The sequence below is a fragment of the Bidens hawaiensis genome, unplaced genomic scaffold (genome assembly GCF_021521415.1).
Source record: "Bidens hawaiensis isolate Kalapana, Puna unplaced genomic scaffold, B.hawaiensis_p1.1 tig00005272_1, whole genome shotgun sequence".
In the NCBI taxonomy this organism is placed as follows: domain Eukaryota; kingdom Viridiplantae; phylum Streptophyta; class Magnoliopsida; order Asterales; family Asteraceae; genus Bidens; species Bidens hawaiensis.
This window is the reverse complement of record NW_027491336.1, coordinates 1,711,974-1,724,372: the sequence shown is the minus strand read 5'-3', so window position 1 is coordinate 1,724,372 and position 12,399 is coordinate 1,711,974. Positions and strand designations below refer to the sequence as shown.

Below are 12,399 nucleotides of genomic sequence, written 5' to 3'. Positions count from 1 at the left end.
CCTATGCATTTGTAGCAGATATCATCTTTAAAAACTGGCCTCTGGTTCATTAGCATTCCTTCATCATATATATTGCCTTGAATTAGATTCAGTTTAACCAATCAAATCCATGCAATATAATAAATAAGAAACCAGAAGTAAATACGTTGCCTCAAAACCTTTCCAGGTTCAGATTTGATGAGAAGTCTGTTGTCCAAATGTATTAAGATAAGCACATGAAATAAAGAAAAAAGAAGTCTTAATAATAGCAAAATGTATATAAATGTAAATATAAAATACAATATAAAGACCAATAATTATTTTATAAACACCCTAAAAATATTATTTAAATCCAGAAACAAGTAAATACACAAACAAGAACCTGTTTCACATGTTTCAACTTTGGCTCGTTTAAGTTATTACACAACCTCGAGCCTAGCTTAGGCCCGTTTAAATTTTCCTCCAAATATATAAATATAATTAAAATTGTATATAAAGTAACTAATAAATAACAACTAATTGATTATAAGCAAGCGAGCCTGAGCTTGATAAAAACAACTTATGAGCTGAGCTTGAACTTTAGAAACAGATCTCAAAACAAGCTAAGCTCGAGCTCGACTTCTCGTAAGTCAAAACGAGCAAAGCTCGAGCCCGGCTTGTTTACATCCCAAAACATAGATACAACACAATTTGGCGCAACACATGTTAGAAGATAGGGTTCTACGTCTGGTGAGAACAAACTGAGAAATAGAATTGTAAATTTTAAAACTAAAATACAGTGGCATTTCCTATCTAATCCCTTCAGCTATGTTGTAATAATAAAATAGTTTAACTAAATTATCTACAAACAAACTAATAGATGTTAAACGACTTGCAGGTTGTGTTTCTTAACAACTTAATAATGGCCTTTCTTAGGGCTTAAAACACCAAAATTTTCCAGTTCAACTTAACTATCCATCTTTTTCACAGTTTCCTTTTTTGTACTTAAGAATCAAGTTTTCCAGTCGCTTTTAACACAAATTTTACCATGAACGCCGACTATTTTGAGTTTGATTTGCTCTTTGAAAAACATAATAAAATCAATCTCAAGGTCCACAGAGTGATCTTTCTAGATATTACTTAAGAAAAAATAGTAGTTTAAGCAATTAACCGCTTCTAATATTCCAACGAGCGTGAGCCTGAGCTTCATTAATCGAGATGGAGCCTAAACAAACTTATTATTTGTATAAATTTTATCAATATATAATTATTATATAATTATTAGAATCTAACATTATGATAAAACTAAATAATATAATTTGTTATATATATATTTATAATTAAATTAATATAAATAATTATAATAAGTATATATAAAATTATTAATAAATAGGAACCAGCCGAGCTCGAGCACTCTATAAGTTAAATGAACCGAGGGCGAGTTTAGTTGGCTCGTTTACACCTATAATTGAAGATCCGACTTCCAAGTTAGAATTTGCATCGTCGATTTGAATGTTATACTCAGTGTGCAAAGATGCATTTTATGCTTTTACACTTGATTAACGAATGCTACTGTTTACAGATGTTTGTGATCCTTGCCCAAACCATGGCATATGTTCTGAAGGCAAATTGGAATGCATTAGTGGTTACAAAAGATATGGGAGATCATGTATAGAAGATGGAGATATTAATGAAATGACTAAGAATCTCGTGAGTGAGTAACACTTATCTTGGGGTACATTCATTGTTTACGGGACGAAAAGACTTTTGAAATATTTACGTGACTTTTTTTGTAGGCAAAAATGGTAGAATCCAGTGCATGTGAATCATATTCTCAGTACTTGTGCAAAGGAGTTGGCAAAGTTTGGGTGTGCTTGTTTATGATAGATTTTTTTTTAATATATGAGATAAAAGTAAAAAATTTTTTTTCAGGTTCAAGGAGATGATTTATGGAAAAATATGGATAATGACAATGCTACCTATTTTTATGCAAATCAAAAGGCAATGGAGATTGTTGGTAATTTGTTGGAGACTAGACAAACTGGCACCGGGTAAGTTAGTTAATAAATAGAGGTGGCAAAATGGGTTGGTCAGACATGTTAGCAAGGGTGTGCATTGGTTGGGTTGGTTCTGGGCTCAAACCTAATGAGAAACGGGATTTTGGGTTTAAAACCATCCAGTTTTGGTCTTTTTCGATTTGGCTTTGGTTTTGGTTTTTTCATATGGTTTTATAATTTTTGGGGTATAAAAGATGGTCCAAATTAGTGAATTTGGGCCTTAATTCTTTTTTTAATTAATATTTAATTGATTGATATACATTTGGGCTAAATATTTGGGGTATAATATTTAACTGATTGATATACATTTGGGCTAATTTTCTGTATTACTTGCATGCAAAACTGAAAACAAACCGAAAGTTCACTTATTAGTAAAACATAAAACCAAACCATTTGTTTTTGTTTGGATTTGGTTATTTTTGGTTCTGTTTTTTCGGTTTTTTGTACACCCCTAAATCGTTGGCTATGAGTCAAAACATCTCAAGTGGGTTGGGCTGACCAAAAATCTCTTATTTTATCCATTTTGTTTGATATTATATATCAATAATGTGTTCCAAATGCTAACACTAACTATATAATAATAATAATAATAATAATAATAATAATAATAATAATAATAATAATAATGATAATAATAATAATAATAATAATAATAATAATAGTAGTAGTAAAGCCTTCTTAGGAGATTTTACTTATTTTAATACCTTTGGGATGATTTTTAACCTATTTGGGCCATGTGATTTGCTCTGTTATAAGTATTTAAACTTACATATAATAGCACAACACAACTCAACCCACATTAGGGGTGTGCATGCGTTGGTTTGAATTGGTTTTAGGACAAACATGGAACCATTTTTAAGTTCTTGAAAACTGTTCGGTTTGGGTTTGGTTAGGTTTCGGTTTTTCTATTTGTGCTTGAATTTTTATTGGCTGCAAGAAAAAAATTGGCGCAAAATAATGAATTTGTGCATAAATCTCTCTGTTAGTTGATAAGTGATTAATTATTATACATTTGAGCAAAAAGTTATTTGGGTTCGGTACTTCGGTTCAGTTTTCTTGGTTTTAAATTTTAATTACATGCAAAACCGAAACTGTGCTGAAAGTCCGGTTTTTACAAAACATAAAACCAAATCGTTGGTTTTTGTTTGGATTTGATTATTTCGCTAATTCGCTTACTGTTTGGAATTTTTAGTTGCATTTTTATACACACTCCTAACTCCGAAGTCTGATAAATTTCCACTTGTTAATTTGCATTGATTTTATTATTGATGTAGGATTAAATTTTCTTGGTTATAAATTTTAATTACATGCGAAACCGAAACCGTGTTGAAAGTTCAGTTTACGAGAAACATAAACTAAATTGTCGGTTTTTGTTTGGATCAGTTTTCTCAGTTACGGTTTTGTTTATGCAGTTTCGTTTTCCACTTCAAGTAAATTTGCATTGATTTTATTATTGATGTAGGATTAAGGAGTTGAAGTGTCCAGACATGCTGGTGGAACATTATAAGCCACTGAGTTGTTCCATTCGTTTATGGCTTTTGGAGCATGCTTTGTTTCTAGTACCATGTTTTGTTTTGGTATTTAATGAAGTTTTATAAAACCTAATCTGTTATCATATTTTCAAGCTTGTTGACACTATTCAGATGTATGCAGATCATGGTGTTTGGATTAGTGCTGCAAAGAGTTCGACAAAGACATTACTTATCAGTTAGAGCTGAAGAGCTTTATGAACAGGTGAAAACAACTGCTCCTTATGTTATATAATGCAATATTCTCGACTATATAATTGTAGTTGTCAAATATAATCAACTGTATGAGTTTTTTTTTCTCATTTTGTGAAGTTTGATTATTTAAGGTGTTATTAAGTAAAATGACCTAAAAGGACGCTCATATTTTTTGAAATTTTAAATACTCAACTATTTTATTTACCATGATGTTATGTTTTATAAGCTGCTAATAGTTATTTTTTCAAAAACATTTGTACTCTGTAATTCCAACGATTGTTTAGTTTCTAATTGTATTATTAAATATTAACAATGAAGAAAAATAGCTGTTGTAACAATCGCACCACCATCACCCCCCTATTTTTTCCGGGGGTGGGGGTAGGATGGTGTTTTTTTTCTTTCTATGTATGTGTGGGTACGACAAGTATATATTTCTTTAATGTTTTTTTAATGATTAATTTAAATAATAAAGGGTAGTTTGGTCATCTAAAAAAATTAGCTGGGAACACTAATGCTTATCCATGTTACTCTTTTATACTGGAGAGCTTAGTGTAAAATACTACATGGACCATCAGAGTAATTTATTCTAGAGAAAAACTTGTTTTTCTAAATAACTGCTACAAATATAATAGGTGTGTGACATACTTGAAGAAACTGCTTTGACTTCAAGGAGTGTGAATGGTGAAAGTCAACCTTGGATAGTTGCGTCATGGTTAAGAGATCATATTCTTACACCCCGAGAAAGAAGAGACTCGATTTTGTGGAAAAAGGTATCCTCGTCTCTCATAAGATGTCTTTATGTCCCGAAAGACGACATGCAAACCAATAGGTTTTGTCTTGTCATTTCTAGCCCATTTATAAACGGGCCCTATTCGGTTTGATTTGTTTAACCGTTTTAGTAAACGGCTCATGTTCGAGTTGCCATGTTTACTTAAACATGTCAACCCTTCAACCTGTTTAAAGTTAAAGAGTAAAAAAAATACAAAGAATACATGTTTTAGGGTCAACCCACCAACCTGTTAAACCGTTATGTACACCCGCTTACATTCTGCCACCCAGTTATGACTCTTTAACATGTTTACAACTTAATTGCAACCTCCCACGCGTCAAGTCTTTGACTCATTTTGATAAAAGGGTTATATACGCCTGTTTGGTTTGCACAAAGGGTGTAAACGAGCCAAGCCGCTCGTGAGCCACTCAAGATTGGCTTAATAGAAACTCGATTCAATTCCAGTCTAAAGTCTAAACTTTTATATGTATGGATTTTACTTACTATATTAATTAGATAAAAGATAGAATACAATAATTGATTAACATACATTATAATACAATTGAGACACTCAAAAATACCTATATTCATGAAATTGATCCATGAAATCACATCACATGATTTCAGAATCGTCAATATATATCCCATTAATCATCGCTCACCGAAAAAACAGATTTGGATCGTTAATCGATCAATTTTTTTTACTTTTCTTCACGTTAAACGTTTTTAGCTTAATTATGGGTTTTTGAGGGTAATTATGAAAAACATATCTGGATTTGAGCGTAATGGGTTTAAACACTGAGCGCAATTTGTAATTAGCTGAGCGTTTTGTAAAATGGCTTTGCGCGTGATTCATGTACCTATTGTACGTTAAGCGATTATTGTATGATAACTTTACCCATATTAATTATATATTTATATAATAAATATAATTGTATATAAAAATTATGATAAAAAGAATAAAATAATTTTTTATGCTTTATATGAAAATTAGAATTACAAATACATATACAGATAATCTTAAAAGTATTAATCAATAAAAAATAAACAAGCCTAACTTGAGCTTCAAAATTACTCAAGCTCTGGAAATAGAGCTCTAAAGCTCGGCTCTCTTAAGTTAAACATCTAGACAAGCTTAAGCTCGGCTCATTTACACCCCCTGGTTTACACTATTGAACCAATTGACGACCCTATATAATGTCAATTTCCATACCAACATGTTGGTGTTTGGTTGTTCATTTTAAGTTTTTCTTCAAATGGCCTTTAGGGGACACACATGTAAAATGAATATTCAATATTCAAATGGCTTTTAGGGGACCACCATCATCCACAACTGCCGACCGACAACTCCCCTCTATTGCTACAATTGGTAAGCTCCTTTAAACATAACCCCCTCTCCATCTCTATTTCACCTTCATCCTTCTACTCCATCTCTACAAAACTCTCACTTGCCACCCCCACTCGCTGGCCGGTGGAACCTACTAAACTTCTCTTCCGCTTTACGCAAACCAAACCAAACCAAACCATTCTATTCTGTTGGTCTCACCAAAGAAACCTACAACCCACTTGAACCTTTCTTCCGGGTGCAGCTGAACCACACAAACAACCCCCCCCCCCCTTTCTCCCATAGAGGAACCTCATCTATTGCCCAGTTTACAGTGGTCAATTTACAAGGAGTTTTGTTTTGTGAGTAGATAGCGTTCTTGTTCTTTCTTGTTGTGACAGAGCATTCGAAGAACAAAACGACACACCATTGTAAAGTCTCAAGTGGAAACAAATCTAACCTTTTTCCGGCAATTATCGTTTTTCCGACAACTCCGGCGGCACCTTTTTTTCCAACCAACCAGGTGGTGCTCTATCTCTGGTTTCCTTAACCTTCCAATAATAATAATAAGAAGAAAAAGAAGAAACATATTCATAGTAATAATAATAATAATAATAATAATAATAATAATAATAATAATAATAATAATAATAATAATAATTACCTTACTGTTAATATTAATATTAATATTATTATTGTTGTAATGTTATTATTATAGTAATACGTACATTTTCGTCAACCATTGGGTATTTGTTTAGCTTCACCATCGCTTACATCTTGTTGAACATTGTCACTGTATGTGGGTGTTGCTCATTACATATTGCTAGTCATTGTGTGCTTGTGATGTGGTAGCGTTATTCATTAATTATTGATTATTATCCATTGTGTTGTCCATTGTGGTTCTAAATTAGTTATCAAATTATTGGCTACCTGTGTTATTTTAACTATCTTGTGACTAGTTGCAACCATAGACCTTAGAAGTTATGACTTTTCCTTGAGATCGTGTCTATGCTATCAATATCGGTGCTATAGCGGTTAGCGGCCCATCAGTAAAATAGCGGTCAAAATATCGGTTCCGCTATTTGCGGCGATATTTACCGCTATTTTGCCGCTATTTGACTACCGATATATCGGTTAAATCGGCGAGTTTATCAGTAAAACATTTTTGACCCAAATTTGTTAAAACTTTTTGGCCCAAACCCTTACCTTTTTTTGGCCCATAGCCCAATTTCATTTGATTTAACCCTAAGCCCTATATCTGATTATTATTGAACGGCTTAAAAAATCAACAATCAACTTCCTGTTTCTTCTCCAATCTCCAGCCACTCTAGCCGCTGATGCTCATCTCACCATCAAATTGTTATTTTGTGTTTTGAACTTTCGACTTTTATGATTTTGGTATTAAGACTTAAGTATTAATATTAGATACTTTTGGTTATATATATGTATATATATATATATACACCGCTATCCCATCGCAATAACCGATATCTCAGATATCGGTCATTGACCGATATCCGCTATTTTTTGGCATTAACTGCATAGGATCGTGTCCAAGGACGAGAGGTGTAGCCAAAGGAAAAGAAAGGGGGTATAGTTTGCGAGTAGCCTCTTGGAATGTAGGTACTCTTAATGGTAAATTGTTGGAGGTAGTAGATGCACTTAAAAGGTGTAGAGAATAGATAGCGTGTCTTCAAGAGACTAGGTGGAAGGGGCAAAGAGGGGATGGACGCAATGGGTATAAGCTGTTGTATTCGGGGTTGGATGGAGCCAAAAGTGGGGTAGGCTTTCTGATGGCGTTGGAAGTACATTAGAATGTGGCTGAGGTGATTAGATACAATCATAGAATTATGGCGTAGAGATTAGTTTTAGGTGAGGAGGTAGTGACAGTGGTCTGCGCGTACGCGCCACAAGTTGGATTGGGAGACCGGGAGAAGAGAGTTTTGGGATCGTCTGGACATAATAGTGAGAGCCATACCTAGAGAGGAGAAAACTTTTATAGGAAGTGATTTTAATGGCCACATTGGTAAGGACAGTGATGGCTTTCAGTCGGTTCATGGGGGTTTTGGCTTTGGGGTTAGAAATGACTCTGGTTGGGATCTCCTAGAATTTTAGGTGGCCCATGACTTGAGCATTTTAAACTCGTTCTTTAGGAAGAGAGACTCTCATTTGATAACTTTTGGTAGCGAGGGACATCACACACAAATCGACTACCTCATGACAAGACGAGAAGATCGAAGATGGTGGCAGGTTTGCAAGGTTATACCAAGGGAGATAGCAGCGACTCAACGCCATTTACTGGTGGCAGATACAATCCTCAGCCAAAAATTGATTGTGGCGGAAAGGAGATTTCTACCAAGGATCCGATGGGGGAATTTAACGGGTGACAAAATTGAAGAGTTCAAAAATAAGATCGTTTCAGTAACACTGACTCGGCTAGGGGAGCATGCAAACCAGATGTGGGAAGCTATGGCGACTACCATTCTCCAAGTAGCGAAGGACACCCTAGGGGTTACGACAGGTAGGTCATGCGGGCATAAAGAGTCCTGGTGGTGGAGTGCGGAGGTGCAAATCAAAATAAGGGATAAGCAAGAGAGGTTTAGGGATCTCCTAAGGTGCACAAACGAAGAAGAGAGACTACGGTTGAGGGAGAGATACAAAAAGGCCAAGAGGGAGGCAAAGAAGGCGGTGACGGAAGCAAAGAACACGGTCTATAAGAGAATGTATGAAAGTCAAACAAAGGAGGGAGAACATGCTATGTTTAAGATTGCCAAAGCCAGAGGCCCAGAGAGCGTAGAAAACATGATCTAGGAGCAATGAAGTTTATAAAAGGAGAGGATGGTTGAGTCTTACTCAAGGATACATTAAGTTGAGATGGCAAACCTATTTCCACAATCTGCTCAACGGGGAGAGTACTTACCAACAACAAAGCAGCAACAACACTACTCAAAGACGACAACAGAATAACTGTTATTGTCGAAGTATCACACAATGTGAAGTGTGGAGTGAGGACGGCTCTTAGGAAGATGGGAAGAGGTTAGGCGGTGGGTATTAACAACATACTAATTGAGGTGTGGAAATGTTTGGGAGATGGAGTTCAATGTCTGACTACTCTGTTCAACCTTATCTTCAAATCGGGAGGAACGGGAGGAATGCTAGATCAGTGGAGAAGTTGTTTCGTAGCGCCAACATACAAGAAGAAAGGAGATGCTTAATGTTGTGGGAATTATAGAGGGATTAAGTTGCTAAGTCAATCTATGAAATTATGGGAAAGAGTAATCGAGACGAGAATTCGAAGAGAAACCCAGATTATGGTAAACCAATTTGCTTTCATGCCAGGGGATCAGCCACGGAAGCAATTCACATCTTAAGGAGATTGATGTAAAAGTATAGGGAGAAGAAGCGAGATCTACATATGGTCTTCATCGATCTTGAAAAGGCATATGACAGTGATGCGTAAAATGATATGGGATAGTTTAGAGAGTAGAGGGGTTCCTGGGAGGTATATAGACATACTTAGAGATATGTATGATCAGACAAAAACTACTGTTCGGGCACCTGTAAAGGATACTAATTTCTTCCCTTGTAGAGTTAGGACTCCACTAAGGGTCAGCATTGAACCCCTTTCTATTTGCGATCGTCATGGATGAGTTGTCAAAGTCGATTCAAGAGATGGTCTCGTGGTGTATGCGTTTTGCAGATGACATTGTGCTAGTTGCTGAAACTAAGCATAACCTCAATGCGAGGTTAGAAGAATGGCGTGCAGCTCTAGAGAACAAAGGATTAAGAATTAGTCGCTCGAAGATAGAGTATCTACATTGTGGTTTGTGGTGCTGGAGACGACGGGAACTCTCAGATCACCATAGGGGGTCAAGTGGTTCCACAAGCTACTAAGTTCAAATACTTAGGATCGTTTGTACAAAAAGATAGGGAGATGGATAGTGATGTAACCCATCGCATTCGGGCGGGCTAGTGTAGGTGGAGAGCAACTACGAGGGTTTTGTGTGATAGGAGGTTCCCAACTAAATTAAAAGGGAAATTTTACAGGATCGTGGTTAGACCTGCTTTGTTATACGGGACAGACTGTTGAGCCATCAAGAAAACACAAGCGCATAAGATGGAAGTGAGGTGGCGGAGATGAGGATGCTGAGGTGGATGTGTGAGCACACAAGCTTGGACCGAATAACAAATGAGGATTTTAGGGAACAACTAGAAGTTAGTATATGTGAAAAAATAAAGGAGGGGAGATTGAGATGGTATGGACATGTGAAGAGAAGATAGGTAAAAGCGCCAGTTAGAGGCGTGGAAACCCTCAATGTAGAAGGAAGGAGTAGAGGCAGACCCAAATTGACTTAGGAGGAGCGGATTGGATTAGGTAGGATTTGCTAGAGTTACACCTTTCTGAGGACATGGTACACGGCACGACTTCATGGAGATGTAGGATTAAGGTTAAGGACTTTTAGAGAATGCCACTTTTGTATCTTAGCTTTAGCGTATGGACATAGACTCTTTATACATTTTAGGGGATTTTGTTTGTGCTTGTTCTTTTGTTGGTTTGCCTATTTGGATTCTATGATTTCATATGCGTTGGTATTTGACTACGCCACTTTATCACTATATGTTCTGTTATTGGTACATGTGTATTGTATGTTGCATGCTTTGGAGCTGGGGTTCTCTTTGGAATCAGCCTCTCTATCCTCATGGATAGAGGTAAGGTCTGCCTACATAACACGTTCCCCAGACCCTACTAATAGCTTTTGCTATTGGTGAGATTTACTAGGTACATTTGTTGTAGTATTGCAAGTTTATATGGTAAATGATTTCTTATGTGAGTACAAAGTTATAATGTAGGCCGTTAAATATATAAGGACTAAGGACTTATATTGCAAGTTTATACATAAGTTTTTCACATTTATGTATGGCCATTTGAACCATATTCATCACCATTATATAAATGGTTGAATGTGTCATAATTTAACTTTTTTGGTAGGTGGAGGAGTTGGTTCAAGAAGATTCTCGTTTAGACCAGTACCCAAAAATATTGAAGGGTGAACCGAAGGTCGTGTGGGAGTGGCAAGGTATACGTTAATCTTTAATCCATACTTATAACTAATAATTCATATAAAATATCAAAAGTTTTGGACAAAGTGTGCGGATCAATTCTACATGTACAATATTATTTGACCCGAGCATGTTTTGAGGTGGTACCCATCTTAGTACTTTTTTATTGGCATATCTACTCTTCAGTTGAAGGATCTGTGCGGTCTTCTGGAAAGAAGAAAAAAAATAATGCAAATAACTGGAAGTCGAGTGAAGAATCAAACTTGGGTTCTAATCAAGATATCAGGAGATTGAAGCATGGGGAGCCACTCAACTGCTAATCCTGGTAACATATACATGTGTGCGCGCGTCCCTGTATGTATGATATATATATACATCATTTCATAATGGCGTAAAAATGTTTATACTGAACATTCCTAAGCTGATTAGTGATTAAGACCTGATTATGGCATGGTGTTGGATGGTAAAATTGGACCGAATCAACGATAATGTGATTAATGTTTTGGTCTTCCACTATAGCTTCAGATGCTAACTAAAATGAATTGATTTTGTCGTGAATCACTTAGTTAATGTATTAACAATAGTTTGATTGTATTAGAGGATGGTTTATTTTAAAGGAAACAACTATTGCGCTGGCTTTATAGATATATGATGCCATCAAGGTTATGTTTTATCGTGTTTTAACATGCTATAGGTTCTGAAATGAACGCGAACGCTACATTACTTATACTGATTTCAATATAATGTTCTTGGTGAGATATATATCGCATGTTATGTTTCATATGTTCAAATTCAACTTAGAGAAACAATAAATCTCTTGGATTAGAATTTATTCATTGACAAGTTTAGCTTTAACATAAGATCATTAAAAAAAATTAAAGTAACAAATGATTAAAAAAAAACATTCTGACAAACAATGAAAAACTAATATGAAACTTGCAAAATCCAATAAAAGTACCATCAAACCATATTGATTCCATCAACTTCTCTTCATCCTCGTCTATGGTCTAGTCTTGCAACCATTTGATCCATCCATAGGCGTAGACCAAGGTGCATGCTAGAACCACAATTGGCTGAAGGAAGTTAGGAACTAGAATTGATGTCAAAGAAGCCACTAACAAAGAGCCAAAAGCAACACTTCAATGACACGCAATATTAACATACACAATATTAGTATGATCATAGTCACATAAATCGCTCAAGTAGCCGTGATTTTCGTATTGGTATGTTTTGTACCCAATCGCAAACGTGCCTGTCGCCGGCAAAATCGCGATCCAAATTGCCGGAACATTGCTCCGATTGAACCCTAAATCGTGAACCAGAAATCACCAACACATTGCTCCGATTGAACCAAAAACCGCGAATTGATGGTTTATCGATTGAACGTCTCTCCGATTGGCCGCCTTCCAAATTTGGCCGAATTTATGGAATCATGGCCATCCCAAATCTGAAACTGAAACATCTACGAAACCGTAAAACTGAAACCGTCGTCTCCTGTTCTTTACA

At 35.7% G+C, this 12,399-nt stretch overlaps 1 protein-coding gene across 2 annotated transcripts; it reads left to right on the top strand.

The window, feature by feature from the left end:
• Positions 1-1,463: 1,463 nt before the first annotated feature.
• On the top strand, positions 1,464-11,582 carry LOC143629540 (uncharacterized). 2 transcript variants are annotated; one of them, XM_077098781.1, is made up of 8 exons: positions 1,464-1,668; positions 1,755-1,826; positions 1,891-2,009; positions 3,478-3,592; positions 3,669-3,749; positions 4,372-4,509; positions 10,823-10,910; positions 11,080-11,582. In XM_077098781.1, exons 1-8 carry the CDS (start codon positions 1,525-1,527, stop codon positions 11,211-11,213), a joined length of 891 nt encoding a protein of 296 aa, XP_076954896.1. In that variant the 5' UTR covers positions 1,464-1,524; the 3' UTR covers positions 11,214-11,582. The 2 variants fall into 2 exon arrangements, with proteins under 2 accessions (XP_076954896.1, XP_076954897.1); XM_077098782.1 differs by having other exon boundaries at positions 1,534-1,672; positions 11,080-11,579.
• Positions 11,583-12,399: the final 817 nt, after the last annotated feature.